Here is a 26811-nt window from a genome sequence, read left to right as displayed (position 1 = left end):
CGATGAGAAAGAAACGCGCAAGGATGCATCTTGTCATCTGAAGGAGAGCGTTGGGAGAGAACTGCTCCTACCCCCACCTCTGACGCGTCGACCTCCACCACGAACTGACGTGATGAATCAGGGGCAACGAGGATGGGAGCCGAACTGAAGCGGCTCTTGAGTTTGGTAAATGCAGCTTCGGCTGCATCAGACCACCGGAACGTCGTTCTGGAGGAGGTCAAGGCAGTCAGAGGTGAGGCTAGCTGGCTGAAGTTGCGAATAAAACGCCGATAAAAATTGGCAAACCCCAGAAACCTCTGTAGGGCCTTACGGGAATCTGGACTAGGCCAATCTATCACAGCCTTAACTTTGTCAGGATCCATACGCATTCCCTCAGATGAGACGATGTACCCTAGGAAAGGAACAGACTGTGCATGAAAAACGCATTTCTCCGCCTTGACAAAAAGCCCATTCTCTAGCAACCTCTGAAGCACTCGTCTGACCTGCTGAACGTGTTCCTGGAGAGAAGATGAAAAAATCAAAATGTCATCCAGGTAGACATAAATGAATTGGTCAACCATATCTTTCAGCACGTCATTGACGAGCGCCTGGAAGACCGCTGGGGAGTTGGACAGCCCGAAAGGCATGACCAAATATTCAAAGTGCCCCCTAGGGGTATTGAACGCGGTCTTCCATTCATCGCCCTTCCTTATGCGAACCAAATGATAAGCGTTACGTAAATCCAATTTTGTGAAAATGGATGGTCCCTGTAACCGCTCAAAGGCTGAAGACATCAACGGCAAAGGATAAGTATTCTTTACCGTGATGTTGTTCAACCCCCGGTAATCAATACACGGTCGCAGAGATCCATCCTTCTTTCCCACAAAAAAGAACCCCGCCCCCGCTGGAGATGAGGAAGGTCTAATGAATTTGGAAGCTAGAGAATAAGAAATATATTTCTCCATAGCCTCCCTCTCTGGAACAGAAAGTGAATATAACTTGCCTTTAGGCGGAGACTGACCTGGCACTAAATCTATGGCACAGTCATAAGGACGATGAGGAGGAAGAGAAGCAGCCCGAGACTTACTGAACACTTCCTTCAGATCCTGGTACTCCTCGGGCACGTTAGATAAATTCACCGCCTCCTCCTGAAACACAGACACAGGAACAGACGAACACGCTGACACAAGACATGACTCATGACACACATTACTCCACATGGAAACAGAATTGTGACCCCAATCGACTCTGGGATTGTGTTGCCGTAACCAAGGGTGACCCAGCACCACGGGTGCCAGTGGAGAGTCCATGAGTAGAAATGTGATTGTCTCCGTGTGGTTGACAGATGTTATGAGTGTGATGGCTTCAGTAGTGTGAGAAATATGGGGAAGTTGTTGTCCATTGAGAGCATTAACGGAAATGGTGTGTGTGAGCCTGGAGATGAGAAGATGAAGACGTTGAGCCAGTCCAGAGTCCAAAAAATTACCTTCCGCTCCCGAATCCACCAAAGCCTCAGTGTCGTGCATGTGAGTCGCCCACCTTAGTCTTACCGGAAGGAGAGTAGATGATAATGGTGATGATGAGGTCTTCCCAGCGGAGATCCCACCCGATAGTAGCCTCAATGTTACTACCGGGCTTGATCTTTTACAGGGCAGGCGAAGATGAAGTGGCCCGCTTTCCCACAGTACAGACAAAGTCCCTGGGATCTCCGCCGTTCTCTCTCCTCCCGGGAAAGCCGAGCTCTGCCCACCTGCATGGGTTCAGTATCGGAAGCTGGGCTGACCGTGTCCAGATTGTCGACGCGCAGGGTCTCCATGCCGCGAAACGGGTTCCTCTGCTGGAAGCGGCCCATGCGATCCAGTCGTGCGTCAACTCTTAATGCCAGTTCGATCAGTCCATTAAGGTTAGTGGGAAGGTCCAGCATATATATCTCCCTCTGGACACGATCAGCCAACCCATGCAGGAATCGGTCCCACTGCGCCTCCTCGTTCCAACGGCACTCTGCAGCCAGGGTGCGGAACTGAATGGAATATTCCGACACCGAGCCGTTACCTTGGCGGAGATCAGCGAGTAGTCTGGCCGCCTCCCTACCCGCTACCGCCCGATCGAACACACGTCTCATCTCCTCGGAGAGTGCCAGGAACGAGGTGCAGCATGGGTCTTGGTTTTCCCACACCGCCGTTCCCCAAAGAGCCGCCCTCCCAGACAACAGGGTGAGAACGAAGGCCACCTTCGTCTGTTCCTGGCTGAACGTCAGTGGCTGTAACGAGAAATACATTGAGCACCGAGTCAGAAAGGCTCTACAGTACTCTGGTTCACCTGCATAGCCCTCAGGCGTAGGAAGACGAGGTTCACGTTGCTGGTGCGGCTCCGGTGGAATGGGTTGAACAGGCGGTGTGGGTGGCGCAGTGGGAAATCTGAGTTGTTGAAATTGCTGGGTGAGCTCGGACACCTGTGTCACGACCGCTTGAATCGCCCGACCTGAATTGGCGATGGTCTCCTCTTGAGAATCCATCCTCGAGATGCTTCGAGCGGCGAATTCGTCCCAAGTCGTGGTCTCTGCTACATCCATGATGGTGGTCAGATCGTTCTGTAATGGATCACAGAGACGGATGTAATAGCAAAGACTCTTTATTAACGTGTACAAACACACGTAGATCAGACACAAAAACACAGGGAATAGTTCTCCAAACAGGTGCAGGTCAAGCGATCAGCGCTAGATGGATGGTGACACAGGGACCTCGGTGAGCGACTGGTGCTGGTGATCTCCCGTGAAGACCCAGTGCAGTGCTTGGTATTCCAGTGCAGGTGAAGAATCCAGATGAAACGAAAAACACAGGGAATCCACGATCCAACACGAACACGATCCAACACGAACACGATCCAACACGAACACGATCTAACACGAACACGATCCAACACGAACACAGGAACACACCGGGGAAACCACAACGATCTGACAACATGAGACACCAGTTACTGAACTTATAAAGGGACAAACGGATTGAAACCAGCTGGCGCTGCTGATCAGCAGTGATCAGTGACCACGCCCACAGACACACACACACACACAAACAACCGCACGCGAGACGAGAGAGAGACAGTGAATTTATAAACCGTGACAGTAGCAAGCTTTACGTGTTTTTTAAGCTATTTATTAAATAGGAAACTAAAGGCTCATTAGGATGATTTATATGGCTTATTAATATACACATGTGATTTTATTTTTTTATTTATTTTTATTTATTTATTTATTTGATATGGACATAACAACAGCATTGGACGAACCAGATACCTTGTTTTCAGTGTTATAGCAAAATTGCTAATTTGCAACACTTGTCCATAGGAGACAACACATGTCACCAATCACAACACAAAAAGTAAAGTAAAAATAAATACAGTAGTAACAAAGATTAGCAATACAAAACATCACTATACATGTTATACAGCATTAGCATGTGTGCAGCTTTGACTTGACTTTAGCCACTGTTTTAGACCTCTATCGAAGCTGGGCATGTCTGTCTGCAATTTTAAGTCAGTGGGCAGAGAGTTCCATAGTCTTGTACCGTTATAAGAGAAACTTGACTGACCGATAGATTTCATACATTGTTGATTAGTTGACTAATGAAATGTACGTCTAGTAGTCAACAAGAAAAGTCCTTAGTCGAGGACAGCTCTACTTGAGAGAGTCAATGGCTGCGTCCCAATTCAGAGTCTGCATCCTTCGAAAGCCGTGAAGGTCGGACTGAGTGTTAAATGGGAAATGTGAGTGTTGTTTCACGGCAAACGAAGACGCATTTGAAGGAGTCTTTGTATTGAGACAGACTTCGTCTCGCCGCGGTGACGCAATCGGCCTTCGAAGGATGAAATCTCTGAATCGGGACGCAGCAAATGAATCAACGGCTGAAATCACATACTCTTTTGAGTAGATCTTATTTTGAATAAGTAATTACTTCACAACCGCTAAAAAAGCCCGTTCTATATAGTATAAATGAGTGTGTGTATGAACGTAATCCAGACGTACTACAGTCTGTTGTCATCATCATGTGATCTACAGCGTCAGTTGCACCTCTTCACTGTTATTCATAAATCCTCTCCTGTGGCCTCATGGGATAGTAAAGTGTCCATCGTATCACACTTCAGGATCTCTCCAAAAGTAGGTCATCCAAGAAATTTTTGCTTTTATGAGTTCTGTCAATTCTTCATCCTTCTTTTGTCACACACTGTTTTTTGCCTACTAGAAGGAAAGATGTGATTTCGGATGCAGCCGTTAACTTTATCATCCGATTTAAAACAATGATTCATTCAGGAACTATTGTGAAAGTGACGTGTGAAGGCCAACTCTGGAAACCCAAACTCAGAATTTGTCCTCTGCATTTAACCAATCTGACTCTTTAACCATTAGGCCACGATTGTGTTTCTCAGTCGTTCTGTGGTTTGTTCTACTGTGGTTTCGTTTGGGAATATTTCAGTTAGCCGTAATTTTCCGTTAGTAAATAAATGACTAAAATGTAAAGTAGTCAATAATAGATTCTTGTTCATTAAACTGTTGTATTAAAGCAATATTACACTCACGTCGTGCCGTTGGTCTTATTAAGAATTAAGAAAATAAACGCTCTTGTTCGTCTGATGTTGCTTTATATGAATAAAGGATCATATTAACATCTGAACTCGTGAAATGTTTTGTGAAGTCTCAATGAAACAGAACATTAAACCAAGTTAAATCTGTTACTACTGAAGCGTTTGCATAGAGAGTGTGTTTTACATGAGCGACACACGCTTCAGTGCTCTGCATGTGTTTATAACTCTGTCAAACACCAAACATGATCAACAACTCTTTTTCACTATAACTGAAACTTCAACCAACAAAAATGACTTTCATCACCATATTGATCTGGACGCTGGCAGTATTATGTCGAGGTTTGTGTCAGTCAAGATTATATACATTATTTATTATGTGTATTGTGAAGATATATGGCTGAAAAAGTGTTTGTGATTTCTAATATTTCTCTCTTGTCAGAATCTGTTGGTCAGGTGACAGTGACTCAAACTCCCTCAGAGCGCCTCTATGAAACTGGACAATCAGTCACTGTAAACTGTATATTTAACAGAGATCCAAACTGCTGTCACAATGGAAACCATTTTCTTAGCTGGTATTTACTGAAACTGGAGAAACTCCTAAACTCCTGATTTTTGGATCAATCAGTCGGCACTCAGGAACTCCATCTAGATTCACTGGCAGTAGATCATCTGGGAGAGATTTTACTCTGACCATCAGTGGAGTCCAGACTGAAGATGCTGGACATTATTACTGTATGAGTGCACACTGGATCAACAGTAAACATGTGTTCACACAGTGATAAAGAGTCGTACAAAAACCTCCGTCAGTCAGAGTGACTGAACTGTTACACTGACAGAAACTGCAGCTGCTCACTTTCACACACACACACACACACACACACACACACACACACACACACACACACACACACACACACACACACACACACACACACACACACACACACACACACACACACAGATATTAGACTGTGATCTGATCTGTGACAGACAAGTTTGACTCTAATATGCTCTAAATCAAATAAACAAAGTGTGTAAACTAATATAAATCAAACAAACGATAATTGCGCCATATGCTCTTTTGTTTTTGTACATTAAACTACACAGTAAAATAGTTTCACCAGCAACAAATACGTTTTTGAGCCTTTTTCAAGTTAGCTATTAAGCCTATACGTCAGGGCTGGACTGGCCATCGGGCATACCGGGCATTTGCCCCGGTGGGCCGACGTGCTTTTTGGGCCGATACAGATCATTCTTTAAAAAATATATATAAAAACTTTTTTTTTTGTCTAAACGGCCCATAATACTCTTACATCGGCGGCCCATTAGTTTAGTTTTGCTTAATTGGCGGCACTGGGATCTTTGTGCCGGTGTAATGCATTGGACAAAAAAAGTCAGTTTTTTTTTTTAACAGACCGGCCCATGTAGATCAGCGGCCCATTGGTTCTTTTCTTGATTGGCATTGGGCTGGTCCAATCACATCTTTAAACTCCTCCCCCTTTGGGCTCTGAGCGCGTGCAGTGTGTATCTGTCAAATTAGTCAGAGATGGAGAAGAAACGCAAGGAATGTGCAGAGAAATAGCGTGATAAAAAGAAACGGGCCCTTCAAGTGTCTGATGAGGATATTGATGAGGATCAGGAGAGAATGAGTGAGTGTAGAGAACTGTGTTAAGCAGAACTAGGCAACTTTCAGAACACTTAGGTAGGCTATGAGTGTAGGAACCCATCACCCAGTTACGCATTATTTACACATCGGCATTGTTGATGATTACGCATTTTACTAGAATTGTAATGAGACGCGTTTGTAAACCATGTTTTCCGCCAAAATAAAAGATCATGTGTGTATCTCTTTCAAGCATGGAAATTAGTACAAAACTAATTATGAAAGTTCCTTTTATTTTTCAGTGCATTTGTTTTACAATATGGCTATTACTGTCATGGAATTAATATTATAACTATTATTATGCAGTAGTGTAATGCAGACAGACACTATATCACAGCTTTGAGTTTTTCTTTGTTCAATTTGCACACCGATTATGGGTTGGAGCTCCTAATTTTTAACTCTCAAAGTGCACCAGATTGATGAATTTAACATTAAAAAGCACAAATTTTTCTTACGGGGGGCTCCCCCGAACCCCCCTAAAGGGACAGAGGTCCACCCACCACAGATTTACCAAAAATTCTTTGTCATAACTAGTATTGCTATGCCAATGCAGCTTATAGCTTGTTTTAGGATTCATCATTGTGGGGTAGTTCGATTGTATTTTACAATTAGTAGTTTATTCATCTATTAACTCTTACTCATTCCTACTCACTCATTAGGCTACATGGCATTAGTGGTTTCAATAGGAGTTAGTATACATATTCAGGGTTGTGAAAAGATAGGTTGTGTTTATGATTATATGTAGTGGGCCAGTCTGGGCCAAAATGCCCGGGCCGATTTTTAGTCCCAGTCCAGCCCTGCTATACGTCATCTCACACTAATTAATTTATTATTCAAAACTCATTTTAGCAGAAGTGAAACTGTTCCAGTTCAGAGCGTTGAACCAGTAAAAGATTGAAACTGTGAGTTTGAGGTGAAAATCTCATTTGCATTGTCAGGTTTAGTGATTGTGATGGTCTCAGAATAGAGCAGCTCGTCTCCAGTGACCATGTTCAAACCCCAAGAGCTTCATTTGACATTTACTGCTGAATGCAGCTGTTCTCAACTATTACAATCAATCAAAAGCAGCTGAAACTTTAGTGCAGGACTTTGAAGCAACGACACACTGATCAATGATGCAGTCCAACACACATGTAAGGCGTTCAGATGAAGCTTTATTGAATGAACAGCAATGGCAGCACATTGACAGACTGCTTCAGTATTGAGCTGTAAATCACGTGACGCTCAGATACGCTGGTCTTCACTGGAGAAACATCAGCACTCGGAGCTCTTGAGGAACGAGGCCTCGTGAGGAGCTCCAGCATGTGTTCCTCTGCAGACCAAGTGCTTTGCGCCTTCCCAGCGTGCTTTGCTGAGGCTCAGGACGCTGCTGCGACTGTAGAGACCGTCCCGCTCGCTCTCTGCGCTGGTCTGAATCCCCTCGGTGACCTCTGACCCGTCCAGCGTCCAGCTCACCGTCGCCCCCTGTGGAGAGTAAGAGCTGAGCAGGCAGAGCAGAGCGGAGGAGTCTCCAGAGACCAGCAGAGACACGGAGGGAGACACGGAGGGCCCGGCTGAAACACACACACACACACACACACACACACACACACACACACACACACACACACACACACACACACACACACACACACACACACACACACACACACACACACAGAGAGAGAGAGTTATTGAAAATAACATTGTCCAAGTAAATTGATGATTATATTGTGATGTCGTTATACGATCTAGAAAACAAATTTAAATGATAATTTCAATATTATTTTGTATTTTGAAAATAGAAATAGAATAGAAAATTCTGCTATTCAGACACTCATAAACAAACATCAGCAAATTTGAACATTTAAGTCATTTAAATTATTAATTTTCAAAATGCTCTTCAACTAAGTTTCTTTTTGCCTGATGAAAATTATAAAAATTTGATTTATTTTGTCTGCATTATACTTTTGTTTCATGCGTTTAAAAGAGCCCTTAATAGTTACATTTACCAAGAATTATAGACAAAACTTTGAAGAAATAATTGAATAGATTTTAAAGTATCTGCAGTCAATACATGAAATGAACTAAATTTTAGCAATAATAAGACGAAAAATTATATTTAAAAACATTTATATGAATTATAAAATTGTAATAAATCATTAAATAAATTAAAAGAATATACTCATTTGAATTTTCTCAGAATTAAGTTACAGAACATTTTAATCTCAATCTAATTTTTAAAAATATTGTCCACACGAAATTTGATTAATACATTTTGATTTATTCATAAGATTTAGAAAACTAATAATATAAAATTTATATTTTCAGCATTAAGTGTATTTTTAAAAATATTCTTCTATTTTGTTACTCACAATCAATCGTAATTTTTAGCTGATTTTCAATTACTTTTTTCTTCCGTTGAGACACAATCATAATCATCAGCAAACTTAATAGTTTAAATGATTGATTTTTAAAATGCTCATTAACAAATTTCTCTTTGTCTGATGGTAATGCAGTGAAAAGCACAATCATTTCATCTTTACTGTAGTTTCACCGCATTGCTTTCATTCATAGACATTATCCTGAGTTTAGTTTCAAAATATTCTCCATTTAATCAATATTGACTATTACTGAATGTACACTGTAAAAAATTATCATAATTTTAAAAATGAAAGACTAAAAATTCTACGGTAAAAATGATTAATTGGTAAACTCTTTGTTTCTTTGCTGTATACAGTGAAAACTGTAATAGATTTAATTGGATATTTCATGTAATTTTACAGCAAAAATAACAGGTCTGACAAACAAAGCTGCCTTTTTCTTACTGTAAATGTTACCGATTTTTATAATGTATCAGGTTTAAGATATATGGATAAATATAAATAAGTTTTCTGAAGAAAATTTTGACAAAAAAATGATTTGAAATGGTAAAGCTTTTCAATAATGTTTTTGTAATAAATTAAGAATATTGTTGCCAAATGCTGTTAAATAACGTTAAACATTTTTAAAAACACACACATATGTTTTTATTAGATAATTTAAGAAAGACTCACAGGTTCTGATCGTCAGTTCAGTTCCTCCACCGAAAGTCCACCACAGTGTTTCATTCTAGTGAAAGCGTCGTACAAAAACCTCCGTCACACTCAAATGAACACACACTCCAGCAGAGAAAGAGACAAACAACACACACACACACACACACACACACACACACACACACACACACACACACACACACACACACACACACACACACACACACACACACACACACACACACACACTGATATGAGACTCAACAGCAGATCTTCTCAACATCATGATTATTGAACTGAAGTGACTTTCACAAAAACAGACTCATCGTCTCTAAATGTCTCTTAATGTAAGAAAACTATAAAATATAAATAAATAATATAATCAGAAAGACTCTGATCATTACACATCTAAATTGAGAGTTTCTAAATGATCGTGTGTTTCTCAAAGCATTTGAATAAGTTTTGATGACCTGTGACCTCTGGAATGACCTTTGCCCTCTCATGGAGTTCACAGTGAAATACTCGTTTCTTTTAGTGATGAAACTCTGTCATTCGATTCATCAGAAAGTCTGAACTCTGAACCAGAGACTCATGCAGAATAAAGAAGAAATGATTTCTAAACTTGTAAAGAAGTGAAAACACACTCCATCAGATCATGAGAATAAAACACATTAAAGGCCATAAACTGGATGAGTTTCGTCTGCATGTGTTCATGTTCATGTGTGTTTTCCTCCAGCTGGTTTTTGCTCAGAGAGTCACTTTGCATCGGCACGTGTTTCAGCTCTCCGAGTGTTTATAGCCTTCAGACTCACACACTTTATAACACACGGCTGTTTACCACGGTACAAACCCATCAAACACCATGAATCTCTTCAGCGGCTTCATCTGGATTCTGACAGCTTTTATTCCAGGTAACAGAAGTCAAAGCTCGTCATTTCTGAGTCTTTAATGTTCATTTCATTTGATGAAACTCATATAATGTTGTTGTCAACAGCATCCAGAGGAATCACTGTGACTCAGCCTGAAGTTGTGACTGTTTCTGCAGGAGAAAACGCCACTATAGAGTGTAAAACTTATCCTGGGATATATGACTGGGGTTTAGCTTGGTATCAGCAGAAACACGGAGAAGCTCCTAAACTCATCATTTATCAGGTAGATGAGCTTAATGATGACAGTCTCAGTCGATTCAGTGGGAATGGAGAACAAGGAGGAACTGATTTCACTCTGACCATCAGTGGAGTCCAGACTGAAGATGCTGGACATTATTACTGTCAGAGTTTATATTGCAGACCAGATTCTGATGGTGATTGTGTGGGTGATTATGTGTTCACACAGTGATAAAGAGTCGTACAAAAACCTCCGTCAGTCAGAGTCACAGTGACTGAACTGAAACTGCAGCTGCTCAAACACACACACACACACACACACACACACACACACACACACACACACACACACACACACACACACACACACACACACACACACACACACACACACACACACACACACACATACACACACACACACACACACACACACACACACACACACACACACACACACACAATATGATCTTATTGAACATAATTTTCTTGAGATTCATCAGTTTTTAACATTTTTGATTGTGATTTTTCAGAAGTCATATTTGTCTCCTGTTTACTATTACATCCTTCATGTAGAAATTCAGTCACTTTTGATTTTCAGTTCAGTGGATATTCTTCAATCCTTCAAAAAAAATTTTTTTTTAGATTTTCTGTATTTATGATTTCATATATTCGTCTTTCTCAACTGAATCACCATCATCTAAAATATGTCCTGCTTGATCAGTTTAATCAGTTATTTAGTCCCCATAGATCTGAACACACTTAATAAACGTAAGATTATATCTAACCAGAGGCTACGACCATTACCATAGAACTAAACTGACCAACTTTTCTAATGGTAACTTTGTCTAATTATGCTGTGGTTTCCCACGTACACTTCATTAGAATAATTGATTTTCTGCATTTATGATTTATAACAATGTCGATGGATTTATTAAATGAATCCCTCATAATGCATATATTAACAGCATCATATAAACACTTCCCTCAACATCAGAGCTGATAATAATTTATATTAATATCCATGTATGGAGGAATTAGCAATTATATTTTAATTTAATTGAAAAATTAAAGACCAGAAAACCCAACATGAGCTGTAATACTAACCAAAAACAGCAAATGCACATCACCCTATTTTTTACTATATAATCCACTGAATAAAACTATATAATCCACTGAATAAAACTATATAATCCACTGAATAAAACTATATAATCCACTGAATAAAACTATATAATCCACTGAATAAAACTATAGTTTTTTATCCTGCTAAGAGAATCGACGGCCAGCGACTCAAAGTTTCTGAAGTGACGTTACATATAAATGCTGGATTCACTCTGCATGGTGACATGTTATAATAATAACACATTAAAGCAATGTAAAGGCAGTCTAAAAGATGACTAGAAATATATAGCAAAATATATATTGTTCAATTCTATTCCAGTTATTGGTAAAAGTGATGACCTGTAAATAATCTGAAATGTCTCACTGTACTCTGTATGGTCGAGCCGTTGCTTGAGTTTAAATCTGAACTTTACTATAGAAAACCTTCAGTGATTTGAGTCTGGATCCGGATCTGCTCATATTCAGATATTCAGATTAATATACTGAAGTTGGTCTTGTTGATGTAATCAGAACTGAATTGAATTATATAATTTTTAACATTTTGACTATTGTAGAGGATACAATATTCTGAAAAACATTAATTTCTACTCTGTTCTCACTTCAGTAATTGTGTTTTGTGTCTGTTAATGAGTGACTGTCTTCAGGGAAATGATGTGGAGTGTGTTTGCATATTGATCAGATCTTCAGTGTGTGAGAGTGTTTATAGTGCTGTGAGTTTAACACTTCATCACTGACACACACAACAATCTTCATCAACATGACCTTCATCATCATCTTCATCTGGACTCTCACAGCGTTTGCTCAAGGTTTGTGGAGCACAAGTTTGATATTAATTCATTTCTTCAAGTATATTGTCAAAGTTTCGAGTGTATATTCTTGTTGTGTGTTTCAGAGTGTAGAGGACAGATCACCGTCACTCAGAGTCCCTCAATAACAGCAGAACAACCAGGAGAAACAGTGACAATCAAATGTAAAACCAGCAAAGATGTGTTCGGTGGAAATTATTTATCCTGGTACTTACAGAAACCTGGAGAAGCTCCTAAACTCCTGATTTATTTGGCAAACACCCTCCAGTCAGGAACTCCATCTAGATTCAGTGGCAGTGGATCTAACAGTGATTTCGCTCTGACCATCAGTGGAGTCCAGACTGAAGATGCTGGACATTATTACTGTCTGAGTTTATACTGGCCTGCGAGCATTCAGTGGTTCACACAGTGATAAAGAGTCGTACAAAAACCTCTGTCAGTCAGAGTCACAGTGACTGAACTGAAACTGCAGCTGCTCAAACACACACACACACACACACACACACACACACACACACACACACACACACACACACACACACACACACACACACACACACACACACACACACACACACACACACACACACACACACACACACACACACACACACACACACACACACACACACACACACACACACACACACACACACACACACACTCAATGGTGAGGATTTTCATGGATATTAAATGAAATATAAAACTTTCATTTCAGTTTTTTACATGCTAAATACTTTATAACACTCTTAATCGTATTATATTTATCAAATACTATATTTGTGAGGTTCATAATTTGTCCGCATGTTCTTGTTTCATCATGTTTCTGCAGGTGTTTTCATGCTCCATTGACTGAAGTTTATTTATCAAATGTGAGCTAAAGCCCTGATCCAGTGAATCACACAAAAAAGTACACGAAAACAAAGTTATAATTTCATTTAATTTGACAGAATTTTAATAAAATCACACACAGACAGTCTAGTATGAAAGGCAAACAACACACTGCTCACTGAAGAAGAAAACAGTCAGAGAAAATCACACCATTATTCCATAAACACATTAATGCTCACAAACACAGAATACAGTTCACATTCTGGTATATATGCTTAATTATGTTATGTTAATTATTAATTATGAAATCATTTTAAAAGAAAATATCATTGAGTTTCAAACTTCCAGAAAAACTCAATCAAGCATCACAGAAACTTAAAGACTGTTTAAGAGTAAATTTAACAACTCTCAGAAGTCACAAAATCCAGTTTTATTGAACAAAAAACAGAAAATTAGAAATGAACATATAATGAACAATTTTTTATTTTTTTTATTTCAGGTCATTGATCAGTTTTACAAACAAGAATCTACTAAAAATAACAAATAAGAGCCAAAAAGAAACAGCAGATTAGAAATAGAAGAGCTAGTGTTTCTCCTATGTTTGTACTTGATTCACTTTATCAGCATTAAACTTTCAAAAAGTTGATCTGTGTTCACCAAAGCGATGAAAGTCATATTGAAGTTATTTGAAGTCATTTTCATGAGCAACTTCACTGAAACTCACTTTGGTTTAAAGCATCAAAGATCAGATGTGAGGAAACACAAGAACTGCAGGAATTCACTGCAATTTAAGACGGCAACATTAGAAATTGAGGGTAAAACTTTGTATAAAATCACAAAACAAACGTTGTGTGTCACATCTATTATAACTTTATACGATATGAACCTTTTTACTCCTGAAGAATCAGACAGAGCTGATCATTAAGAGAAAATACTATTAAGACCATCTTTACAGTGTTAACTGACAAACATTCAATATGTCTAATTTCACACACTTAAAAACACTGAACAAACTGAGAGTGCATCTTTTCTACAGTCAAACCAAAAAAATATTCAGACACCAGATATAATTTTTGTGTGTGTGCAGGACACTATAGTTAATTTATGTAAGTGAGGATAGCAAAATAAAGTAAACTGAGACATATTATAACCAAATAAATTCTTCATACAGTGACTACCAGTAAATTTGATAAAAATTTGGGACAAAAAAATTATTCAGACACTTTGACCTGACCATGTTTCGCTCAAAGTTATCTGACATTATCAAGATGGATTTGTTCTGACAGTTTAATATTTGCCATATTTTATTACCATTTTCTAAACTAGCGAATAAACTGTGATAATGTGAGAAATGTTGAAGGTGTCTGAATACATTTTGGTTTGTCTGTATATATTCTATAAAGTATAACATCATCAGTTTGGTGGCGCTGCTGAAAGTGAATCACAGTGAAATAAACTAATAGATCAGCAGAAGAAAAACCTCCTGAACGCTTCACTAACTGAACTTCACACAGATCAACATCTGTAACATCTGTAACATCTGTAACATCTGTAACATCTGTCCTTCTGTACCGGCAGACGAAGCCTCGTCCCTCAATATCTCCAGAGACTCTGTTATTCCCGGACTTCATTTCCCACAACTCCCCCTTATGGAACAAAAATATATGGGAATATATTACATAATACATTTCCATATATGAAAAAACTAGTGCTTATATTTGTCAATATACTGTATTAATTTGCCATGTATGGCTATATATTAATACATATAAAATATTTATAACTGAAGACAAAAATAGCATTACATATAATATTTACAAAGTGTTATCCTTTATTGTGTACATATATTGCACATATATGTTTCCATATAAATGTGAATGTGTGTTTCTACATGTTCATATTGTGCTCCAATGTGTAGCACCTGCTCCAACACAATACTTAATCTACTGGAGATGTAGGTTTTCACGGAGTGTGGGAAGAAATATTAAATTAGAATGGAGACCAGATGTTGAGATACAAAAAGCCGTCACTTTACTACAAGACAAACAACAATACACAGAACAGTTATTCAGGTGAAGGAAAATCTTTCAAATGACAAAAGGTAAGTAAAGTCTTCTTCCCTCTTGTAGGGATTCCCCAAATACAAGACTACAAAGCCGCCATACTCCTCCTGCTCCAACGCACCACGGAGGAAACCGGTTTGTTTCGCAAAAAGTTAACAGTGATTGATAAGCGTTAAGCGACGACAATGAGCTCCCAGCACAGGAGCCTAGGACAAGAACCAAGGCTTCTTCCACATCACTAGGGCACGTAAGCATCGCCGCGTGACCCTGATCATGGAGTTGTCCCTCGAGAAACCCTTCGGTCCTGAGCCAGAACTGCAGGGTCTCATGTACAACATGCCAAAAGGAATCACGCTGGACGCTGCTGCCATCAGACCCCACAGTCTCTGAAAGTGTTTCACAGTGAGTGACTGGCCTAGCTTTATTCTTTTCACAGCCGACAGGATGGACTCTATGTGTGCCGGTGAGAGGTATCCCTGCATCGACACTGAGTCCCAAACCACGCCTAGAAAAGTGTTCCTCTGTATTGGAGAAAACACACTCTTTTTGGCGTTTAGCCGTAACCCCAACTCTTTCCTGTGTTCGAGAACGACATCTCGATGCCGAACCGCCGACTGATGCGACTGATCGTGAAAGTGCGGGGTGATAGTGCTAGGCCGAACAGAAGAACTCGATATTGGTAAGCTTTGCCCCCGAAAGCAAACCTCAGGACTTCCTGTGATATGGAAGGATGGAAATGTGGAAGTATGCGTCACTGAGATCTATCGTGACGAACCAGTCCTCGGATCTGATCTGTGCCACGATTTGTCTCAGTGTTAACATTTTGAAATTTAGCTGAATGACTGACTCGTCCAGAACTCTCAGATCCGAAATGGGACGCGACCCCCCATCCTTCTGTGGAACGATGAAACACAGACTGTAAAACCCGGTGTCTCTGCTGGAGGAGGTACATGTTCTATGGCCCCTTTTTCCAACAGGGTTTTCACTTCTTGTTCCATTACCAGAACCTGCTCGTGGCCCTGGGTGGATAGGACCCCCATAAACCTGCACTGTTAAAAATTGCTGTAAAAATACAGCCAATTTCCGACAGTAAAATACTGTTATTTCAATAAACAGTTTAATCCTGTAAATTTACAGTCTATGTTCCATAAATTAATTACCTGCGGTTAATTTACAGCATTTACGTGTAAACCCATTTTTTTCCTGGAAAAAACAGTCTTGGACTGTAAAAAATAGCACGTGGGGGCGGGGCATATTCAACGCCGTCTATTTTCGTCAAAGAGCAGAATTGTTTCGCAGCACTCCTCTAGGCTGTTTTAAAGAAGGACACTGTTTAAGGTAAGTTTATTTATTTGCTGTTATTCTATTATGTTGCTCCCAACCTGTAAAATCGCCTTTTTCACGAGGTATTTTTGACTGTGCTAAGTTACTGAGCGCGAATCGCGTTTTGCAGACAGAGCTCTCAACGGTCGAGGCCTTTCGCCTGCTCATGAATGTTCTCTGAGCTCCAATTATGACTGCGAATTCTTTGCTTGGTTAAAGTTAAGTTACCATTTATAAATTAGTTTGGCTTTCTTTTGTATTAACCCTTACCTCGATTTAAAATTAATTTCTGATTCAGTAGCCTAACGTTACACGATGCGAATCTTACTGCATTAATTTTATTCGCATAATATCATGCACATAAGATGGAGAATAATTTCAAAACTACTCGAAATATCCAGATCCATTATAGTAATTTAAATTTAGTGGTCAATTTGTTTAGTTCCCATGCAAATAATGTGAAGCTGTTAAAATTCCCACAAGGAAAATAACGTTAGATATTTATATATATATATATATATATATATATATATATATATATATATATATATATTCGATTTAGTGGTGCGAGTACCTGCGTTTTTGTGAGATTCATATGTACATAGTATTAAAAAGTCAAAGAGGTTGTTTTTTGAAAGACGTGGCTATTTTTGACTGCACTTTTGGGCGCGAAACGCGTCTTTGCAGACAGACAGTTCAATCTCAGCAGCTGAGACATCACTATTCAATGTTCTCCGTGCTCTGACGTCGAATTTCTTAGCAATTACCAGATGCATTAATTTTATTCGCATAATATCATGCACATAAGATGGAGAATAATTATAAAACTACTCGAAATATCCAGAACCATTATAGTAATTAAAATTTAGTGGTCAATTTGTTTAACGTTAGTTCCCATGCAAATAATGTAAAGCTGTTAAAATTCCCAAAAGCAAAATAACGTTAGATATTTATATATATTCGATTTAGTGGTGATAGTACCTGCGTTTTTGTGAGATTGACATGCACATAGTATTAAAAAGTCAAAGAGGTTGTTTTTTGAAAGACGAGGTGGATATTATTGACTGCACTTTTAGGCGCGAAACGCGTTTTTGCAGACAGACAGTTCAATCTCAGCAGCTGAGACATCACTATTCAATGTTCTCCGTGCTCTGACGTCGAATTTCTTTGCTTGGTTAAAGATTTCGAAATAATTATTTTCTTCTTCTTTTTTTTCTAGGAATTATTCACTTGATGACGTTAATGTTTTACTGAGACCATACACAGCCCTAATCTTTGGTGAGTTTCACACCATGTATACTTGCAAACTTTGTGCACAAGCATGCAGTACCATTTGTGCATTTGTAAGGCACATGCGAATTCACAGGCATGTTTCTAATATAACTTTTAGTTGTGCTCTGCCTGGTTGCAACAAAACATTTCGAAAGTTTGAAGCCTTTAAGTCTCACAGCTATAGACATGGAGAGGGCCAAAAGGAGTATAGTGCTAGGTCCTTCACCTCATTTGACCTAACATGTCATGTTGAGTTATGTCGGGTCAGGTGTGAGTCATTGAAAAGCTTTTACATGCATATAAAGATGCATATTAAGGAGGGAAAAATAGTTCCATGTCCATTTCAGGGATGTGGCAGAGTGTTTTCCAACGTTTCCACATTTACTGCACACTTGTCTAGAAAACATCGTGATTGTTCTGAGGGAAATCTGGTTGTTTCTGTTAATCCTGTTAATCCTGGTAGCCTGACTGAGAGCTCTGACCACCTGTCAGAAGTACTACATGAGGAAAAAAAAACACAGCGATCGAGACATTAAAGGAACACGCCGACATTTTGGGACTTTAGCTTATTCACCGTATCCCCCAGAGTTAGATAAGTCCATACCCTTTTCATCTCTGTGCGTGCTGTAACGCTGTCTGACGCACCCACCGCTAGCCTAGCTTAGCACAAAGACTGGAAGTAAATGGCTCCAGCTAGCATACTGCTCCCAATAAGTGACAAAATAACGCCAACATTTTCCTATTTATATGTTGTGATTTGTATATTCACAGTGTGTACAAATAACAAGGTCATATGAGACACAGACATCTTTTAACCGTATACATACTGGGAACTATATTCTCAGAAGGCGAAGCACTGCTACTTGGGGCGGAGTGATTTGCTTGCAGCGCCTGAGAAGCCCGGTGGTGAGGAGCAGAGAGTTCGCTCAGAGTATTGCACTAATCACTCTGCCCAAGTAGTGCTACGTTTTCTGAGAATATAGTTCCCATTATGTATACTGTTAAAAGATGGCTGTGTATCATATGACCTTGTTATTTGTACACACTGTGACTATACAAATCACAACATATAAATAGGAAAATGTTGGCATTATTTTGTCACTTATTGGGAGCAGTATGCTAGCTGGAGCCATTTACTTCCAGTCTTTGTGCTAAGCTAGGCTAGCGGTGGGTGCGTCAGGCAGAGTTACAGGGTGTGTGTGGACTCATCTAACTCTGGGGGATACGGTGAATAAGTTAAAGTCACAAAATGTCGGCGTGTTCCTTTAATGTCCTGATCGCTGTGTTGTTTTTTAGGTGTCAAAAGAATGGCAGCCAATCAATGCCATTGTATGGACTCAAAGATTGTAATGTATTATAGCATGAGAGTGAGTAAATGAGAATTGTTGGGGTGAACTATCCCTCTAAGGACATTGTGTTTGTCTATACTTGTGACTGGTGAAGATCAGATGACATTTTATGACCAATTAATGCAGAAAACCAACCAATTCCAAAAGGTTGAGGGTTAACATAGCTTTTTTCCCACTGTACTCTCAAACGTGCTTTAAACATTTGTTTGCACATATAACTTATCAGATCTCTATACATATATACACTAATAATATACATACATACACACACTCAAATCAATTAATTATCTACTCCTTTCCGGCTAACTGGAAAACACACAATCACTTTCTTTTACACACATGCAGCTAAAATTTCTGGTCTTGTCTTAACCCCATAATCTTTGTTAAGATTGTTTTTCCTCCATGCTGTATCAAACATACACCCTCATTTGCTCTCTAAGATTAATTAAGTACATTAACATGATAATTTTATGTATCTTTTAAAAGTGTTTGCAGAGTATGTGATCACTAGTTTTTGCCATGTGCTTTATTTTACCACTAAGATTTTCTTGATTTTCTTTCTTCTCAGACTTGGATTTCCCCTCAGACCAGATGTCAAAAGATGATGTGGGACGCGTTGGCTGTTTTTCGCCTCTTCCTACGTTGGGTTCACTTGATTATGTCCCAGACTTCTTCTCTGGCATGGTGGCTGAGGTTGGCTGTTTTTTTTGTTGGTTTTTTTACCTCTACGTAAGGTTTCTGTTTTTGGATCCTCTCATTGGAATTTAAAATGTATTTTCTGTGATTGTTTTATTTTTTTTATTTTCTTAAATAATGTTAATGTATTGTTAAAACATGTACCTGTTTTAAATAAATGTCAAAGAATGTACTCTATTTTGTCTTTATTTTTTCCATTGAGTAAAATGTCTGTTTGGAATGTCTGTATACATTATGCTACATATAGGGATGCTAATAGATATCAGACAATAGAGTAAATAGAAAACAGTATTTATATTCTAACTTTTTTATACTGTAAAATTATAGCTGGAAACATTGCTGCCAGTACTTTAAAAATTACAGCACAGCCGTAAAATTAAAAACTGTAGAATTACGGTAAAGTGCTGGAACCACAGCTGCCAGTATTTTACTGTGAAATTACAGCATTGTTGAAACCGTAAAATTACGGTAAAGGGCTGGAACCACAGCTGCCAGTACTTTACTGTAAAATTACAGCATTGTTGAAACTGTAAAATTACGGTAAAGGGCTGGAACCACAGCTGCCAGTACTTTACTGTAAAATTACAGCATTGTTGAAACTGTAAAATTACGGTAAAGGGCTGGAACCACAGCTGCCAGTACTTTACTGTGAAATTACAGTATTGTTGAAACTGTAAAATTACGGTAAAGGGCTGGAACCACAGCTGCCAGTTCTTTACTGTAAATATACGGGTGAATTTTTTACAGTGTGGGCGGGCGAGACCTGATGATAACCCTTTTCATTTGAACCTTTTTTTTACCTTAAACACTTTTTAAAATATGTTATGTTAAAAAATTACACTTCCCAAATAATGTGATGCACATTTTTAAAAATTAAAGGTGCTTCTCGCTTGCGCGCCAAACTTTCACAAAAATTCACAGATTCATTTGTAGTTAAAGTCATCAGCCATATCACTCTGTAACCCAAGACTGACCCACTGAAGCGAAGAAGGATTGAGCCTTGATGGGAGACGTCCTGGGAAAACTAGGTGTTAGTGAGCCCGCGCTCACTATAACACCCCAGTACAGTGACGGGGATACTACTGTCACAAAGTACCGTCCTTCAGATGAGATGTTAAATCGAGGTTCTGACTCTCTGTGGTCATAAAAAATCCCAAGATTTACTTTTGGAAAAAGAGTAGGGCTGTAACCCCTCTGTCCATCATGGCCTCCTAATCATGCCTATATACTGATTGGCTTCATCACTCTGTCTCTCCACCAGTTAGCTGGTGTGTGGTGGGCGTTCTGGTGCATTATGGCTGCTGTCGCATCATTAGTGGTGGTTGAGGAGACCCCCCCCCCCCCCTCCTCCTCCTCCTTTTCTATGCAAAGTGCTTTGAGAACCCAGAAAAGCACTATTGTAACTAATTATTATTAATTATTAATTATCATTAAATCAAAATGTACAATTCTTGTTTTTTATGGAATATTGCAGTATTTATTATAAATCATTTATCCATGCACAACTTTTTTTTAAATTAATGTGCCTCTTAATCTTTAATTAAAGTAAAAATAGCAACCACTTCCTCTTGCAGCATCTCTTCTCTGATGACGAGGGCCTGTCACTCACATGAGATCCACCAATAGTAAACCACGATCATCCAATCAATTCCCCAAGGACAAAATCAAGCCCCGCCCACATTTCTTCTTGTTCCAGAAGCGTTCGATTATACCAAAGTCCCTTTCAAGGAAAGTCTGTTCACTCGGGGTTCATATTCGCAACTCCTCCGGTTAGTAATTTCGGGCAAGACATCCAAGACATCCAAGTTTTTTATATTTCCATTTTTTTTATGTACATTTATAACACTATACGTAGTATTTATTTGCATCAAATTACAAAAAATGAGCTGCTGAGAGGGTGTTTCTAATGGCTGTGTGAGTGATGATAAAGTTGACATCTTTCTCTCTTCTGACTGCCATTAACAATCTCTATTTTTTTTCCTCTTTTTTTTTTTTTGAAAGTTGTGAAAACACTGTTGTGAGTTATTCTTTTGCTATCTGAGCAAATGGGAACACAAAAAAATATTTGATGAATATTCTTATTCACCACTGTAGACCCAGCTATTTTACCCAGCTATTGACTTCTGCTTCTGAGAAACCCAGAAATGTGAAAAGGGTCCATAAAAGTGAATCATCTTTCTATATCTATATTTTTTGATTATACATCAGAAGGAGGAAGAGACTAGAGGAACTTCCATATCATGTCGACTTTACGTAAAGTTGCAAAATAAGCCAATAATTAAACTAATACAATTTCAGCTGTAAAGCAATAGTTCATTATTCAGCTCAAATGAGTTCAGTCTTGATGCAAGTTAGTTAAATAACAGCTTTAATGTTGCAAAGTTCATCAGAAGCAAACTCAATTCAAGTATAAAGCAAAAATTATATATTATAAAATGGTATAGTGATGAAGTGAGGATAGCACATCATTATGAATGATAAAAACTATGCCTATGATTATTGTAAGTTTTTAAAGTTCACACTTATTGGCGAATCATGATGATTACATGATATACTTGATGTTGTGTTTGACAGGATGAGAAGAACGAGCTCCTCCTGAACTTTCATTTACAGCATCATTTAAATAAAGTATGTGTCCATTTGCATATTGATCAGATCTTCAGTGTGTGAGAGTGTTTATAGTGCTGTGAGTTTAACACTTCATCACTGACACACACAACAATCTTCATCAACATGACCTTCATCATCATCTTCATCTGAACTCTCACAGCGTTTGCTCAAGGTTTGTGGAGCACAAGTTTGATATTAATTCATTTCTTCAAGTATATTGTCAAAGTTTTGAGTGTATTTTCTTGTTGTGTGTTTCAGAGTGTAGAGGACAGATCACCGTCACTCAGAGTCCCTCAATAACAGCAGAACAACCAGGACAAACTGTGACAATCAAATGTAAAACCAGCACAGATGTGTACAGGAGTGGTTCTGTTGATATCTTAGCCTGGTACTTACAGAAACCTGGAGAAACTCCTAAACTCCTGATTTATTACGCAAACACCCTCCAGTCAGGAACTCCATCTAGATTCAGTGGCAGTGGATCTAACAGTGATTTCACTCTGACCATCAGTGGAGTCCAGACTGAAGATGCTGGACATTATTACTGTCAGAGTTATCACTACATCAACAGTAAAGATGTGTTCACACAGTGATAAAGAGTAGTACAAAAACCTCCGTCAGTCAGAGTCACAGTGACTGAACTGAAACTGCAGCTGCTCAAAGGAGGATCTGAAATAACATCGTCACACTTGCATCTAAAATAAAACACATATAAATTAATCTGACACTAATAATTAATAATTATACAGGTCAGAAGTCAAAGACTTACTCGAGAGAAACAACTAAAAACTCCATCAATGTCTCTGTCAGAGTCTCTATCAGACTCGGTTTTATTGATCTTTATTATTATGTGTGTCTTTTCCTTTTTTTACACTATAAATTGTTTAGTTTGTTCTGCAGGGTTTTGTGTTTGTTCTCATATTCATACTTTCTGTAGGGAGAAACTTTATAGGGAGAATAAAAATGTGTTGTAATCTGGACTGATTGAATCTGCTCAGCTGTGAGATTTTGTGCTTTTATATATCAGTGACATGATTGAGATCGGAGTGATTTCAGTTTGTCCGTTACTGCCTTATATTAATAATAGACTTTCATTTTAATAGTGAAAAAATCAAATCATGAAACAATAAAGGCACAGAAATATGTATCTAAAAACTGAGGTGTGATGCTAGTGTTCTTGGAGAATTACTAAACGTTAATTTATGGTGTAAAATTGTGTTTTCAGAGCCTTCAAGCACTGTTACAACTTCAACTTGACCTGTGACCTCTGAGATGACCTCTGACCTCTGCCAATGCGGAGTTCGTCATAATGCCTCTGTCACTCATATGCAGCTCAATTTTCATAATTAACATGATTCAGACAAATAAAGGATGCACAGGCGTATTATGCGGAAGAAGAAACTGACATGCGTATGAATTCTCCCCCTTCACATCTGTCACAATCATTTTATGTTTTTCCTTTCCACTTTAAATCAATCATACATCTCACATATTTCAACACGACATCTTGCTTTATTGTTATTTATTATGAATTTCTCAGCTGATGACGCTTTAAAGGGACGATCGAGTGATTAAGAAGATTCTAATATACAAATAATTCATCCTTCGATTCCTCATCCTCATGTTCTTTCCTTGCATTTTAACATGTTTACTTACTCCCAACATCCATTTCTGTGCCATTGCTGAACGTGAATAACAATGATGCAAACTAATATCAGTTGAGTGTTTGATGAGGGAAAATGAAGGTTTAATTGTGATGTGTGTCATTTCTGCTCTTCTATCAGTGGCTGTGTCACATTAGAGAGGAAACCGCTTTGAATGTGTGTCCCGCCCCTGCGACTGAAGCTCAATATCAGAGCGTCTGTCCGACTGTGAATCCCACATCTCTGTCCTTCAGTTTCACTCATTCCCAGTAAAGATGACGACACACACACTGATCGTCTGCTCTCTGCTGCTGCTCCTCAACGGTGACTCTCACTTTCACTGCATTTACTACTTTACATTGACTTGTTTTAGCAAAGATCATTTATTTATTCTGGTGATTTCTTGTTGTGTGTTTCAGAGTGTAGAGGACAGATCACCGTCACTCAGAGTCCCTCAATAACAGCAGAACAACCAGGACAAACTGTGACAATCAAATGTAAAACCAGCAGTAATGTGTACAGGAATAGTAATGGAGATTATTTAGCCTGGTACTTACAGAAACCTGGAGAAGCTCCTAAACTCCTGATTTATATAACAAACCGCCTCCAGTCAGGAACTCCATCTAGATTCAGTGGCAGTGGATCTAACAGTGATTTCACTCTGACCATCAGTGGAGTCCAGACTGAAGATGCTGGACATTATTACTGTCAGAGTTATCACTACATCAACAGTAAAGATGTGTTCACACAGTGATAAAGAGTCGTACAAAAACCTCCGTCAGTCAGAGTCACAGTGACTGAACTGAAACTGCAGCTGCTCAAAGGAGGATCTGAAATAACATTGTCACACTTGCATCTGAAATAAAACCATATAAATTAATCTGACACTCTTAATAATTATAGAGGTCAGAAAGGGATTTTGTGCTCTTATAGATCAGTGACACATTTGAGATCTGAGTGATTTCACTTTGCCATATTTGCCACCTTTTATTAATAATAGATCTTAATTTTCATAATACTCCATGGTTATTTCATTTGAGTATCCCATCCTAGAATGTAATTTGTTCATGCACTGTATTCATACTATATACTGCAGACAGTAAGAGTTTTATATTAGCTTGCTGTATTAATTGTAGCCCTTGATCAACCGTTCATTTTAGACACGCTTCTCCCTCCTCTGCACCAATCAGAAAATAAGAAAGAGCAAGAACATAATTTTAATTTTGTGCTTTTAACTGATTTTTAATTGAACATGTATTCACAAAACTATGAGAAGGTACAAACTGGCAGCTGATGATAACATAACCTGATAAACCTCAGTGTAAACTGATGAATATGAACAAACCTGTTACAATAGTGAACAACTGGAACAGGATAAACTATTTCAGCAGGAACTTACAGAAACCTGGAGAAGCTCCTGAACTCCTGATTTATGTAACAAACTGCCTCAACAGTCTCAATTCACTGAAGTCAAACAATGAAACTGAGCGAGTTAAACTCATATTTCATCATCAGGAGTGATTGTGTTTCTCTCAGAATAGAGCAGATGTTCATCGTCCTGTAATGATATTCCTGTAATACCAGAAACACTTAAAATAACTATTAAGCAGAAAAACATGTAGAAAATGTTTTCTTTTGCAATTTTTAAATGTAGACTTGGTATTTAAAGCAGCACTATGTAGTTTTTCAACCTTCATAATATATTTCCAACACCCTTGAGATGGTATATCGACTTACATTAGGTCAAATGACACGTCTGCCATAGCCTAACAGTGTCTGCATCGCTTTTACTGGCACTACGTAACTGCAGGGTTCGGGTAGTAACCCGAGCACAAAAAGAACTACAAAATTCGACTGCTTTACGGCATACGTCACTTCCCCCACTTCCTCAAATTCTGATGTGAGAGCCCAACTAGCGTTTGTTTGCCGTCTGTCTGTTGTTGTCATGGCCGAAGCAACAACTAAGATGAAGAAGGCAAAGGTTTTGTTGGAGGAGACTAGAAAGAGAAAAAGGGAGAGTGACAAAATAAAAGGCCGGACGAGGATCAATATTGGTCCAGCGTTCGCTCGCTGGCGTGAGCTAAAGGATGAGGAGGGTTTCCCGACCGATGCTGATCTGGCCTTCATGCTGTTGGACTAGTAAATATATTGCTTAAATACTATCTCTATTTTTTCGAATTTGTTGTGTGCCTGGCCATGTTACGGAATCTATCTGGTCCTCCATTTATCTTCATGATAGTCATGTTTGTTTATTTATTTTTCTGGTGAAAGTGTCTTGCCTCAGGCTATAATGCAAATCGATTTTTCAAATTTGCAGATTCATCTATGGTAGCTTGATATTATAATATTGACGAAACATGGCTATTACCTACCACACAAACATTGAATTGAATTAGCATATCCATTATGTAGCCAATAGGCTACTATAATGACGCTGGGTTGTAAACGTGAGCTACACAATCTTTTGGTGTTTGAAAAAAATAAAACCCATATGACATGCTGAAATATATGCCAATGTACCTGGGATGAAGACATTTCACACGCAACGTGGACAGTCTTCCCAAGAAGTGAGAACTCGCAAAAACTCAAGACAGTATCGGCTGGTCAACAAATGCATGTGTATCGGTGTATCCCCTAGTGTAACCATGACAGATTTTACTACCGTAGTAGAAGACAATACTGTTTCCCAACTGTAGGGGGACCCCGAGAGCAAAAACTACATAGTGCTGCTTTAATGAACAAAATGT

The 26811-nt window shown here is 38.8% G+C and overlaps 1 long non-coding RNA gene and 3 gene segments (V, D, J or C); 3 read left to right on the top strand and 1 right to left on the bottom strand.

The window, feature by feature from the left end:
- The first annotated feature begins 4829 nt into the window (after positions 1 to 4829).
- On the top strand, positions 4830 to 24938 carry LOC143727972 (Ig kappa chain V region 3547-like). The segment is given in 4 exon segments: positions 4830 to 4899; positions 5000 to 5104; positions 6946 to 6948; positions 24601 to 24938. Coding segments are annotated over 4 exon segments (375 nt in total).
- Positions 7358 to 26811, bottom strand: part of LOC143727988 (uncharacterized) — a 30659-nt gene continuing 11205 nt past the window's right edge. The window contains exons 2-3 of one of the 2 annotated variants that reach the window (XR_013199837.1): positions 9259 to 9729; positions 7358 to 7776 (exon numbers count right to left, since the gene is read on the bottom strand). This is a non-coding gene — a long non-coding RNA (uncharacterized LOC143727988). Of the gene's footprint in view, positions 7777 to 9258; positions 10273 to 26811 lie in introns of those variants that run through there. The other variant, XR_013199836.1, reaches the window with a different exon arrangement.
- On the top strand, positions 9940 to 12811 carry LOC143727897 (Ig kappa chain V region 4135-like). The segment is given in 3 exon segments: positions 9940 to 10151; positions 10235 to 12277; positions 12364 to 12811. Coding segments are annotated over 2 exon segments (375 nt in total).
- LOC143727940 (Ig kappa chain V region BS-5-like) lies at positions 22443 to 23099 on the top strand. The segment is given in 2 exon segments: positions 22443 to 22593; positions 22680 to 23099. Coding segments are annotated over 2 exon segments (384 nt in total).

This window comes from Siphateles boraxobius, unplaced genomic scaffold, assembly GCF_051911475.1.
Source record: "Siphateles boraxobius isolate OS27281-9 unplaced genomic scaffold, OSU_SipBor_1 12, whole genome shotgun sequence".
NCBI classification, from domain to species: domain Eukaryota; kingdom Metazoa; phylum Chordata; class Actinopteri; order Cypriniformes; family Leuciscidae; genus Siphateles; species Siphateles boraxobius.
Note: the sequence above shows the minus strand (reverse complement) of the source record. Positions and strands in the feature narration are given on the sequence as shown.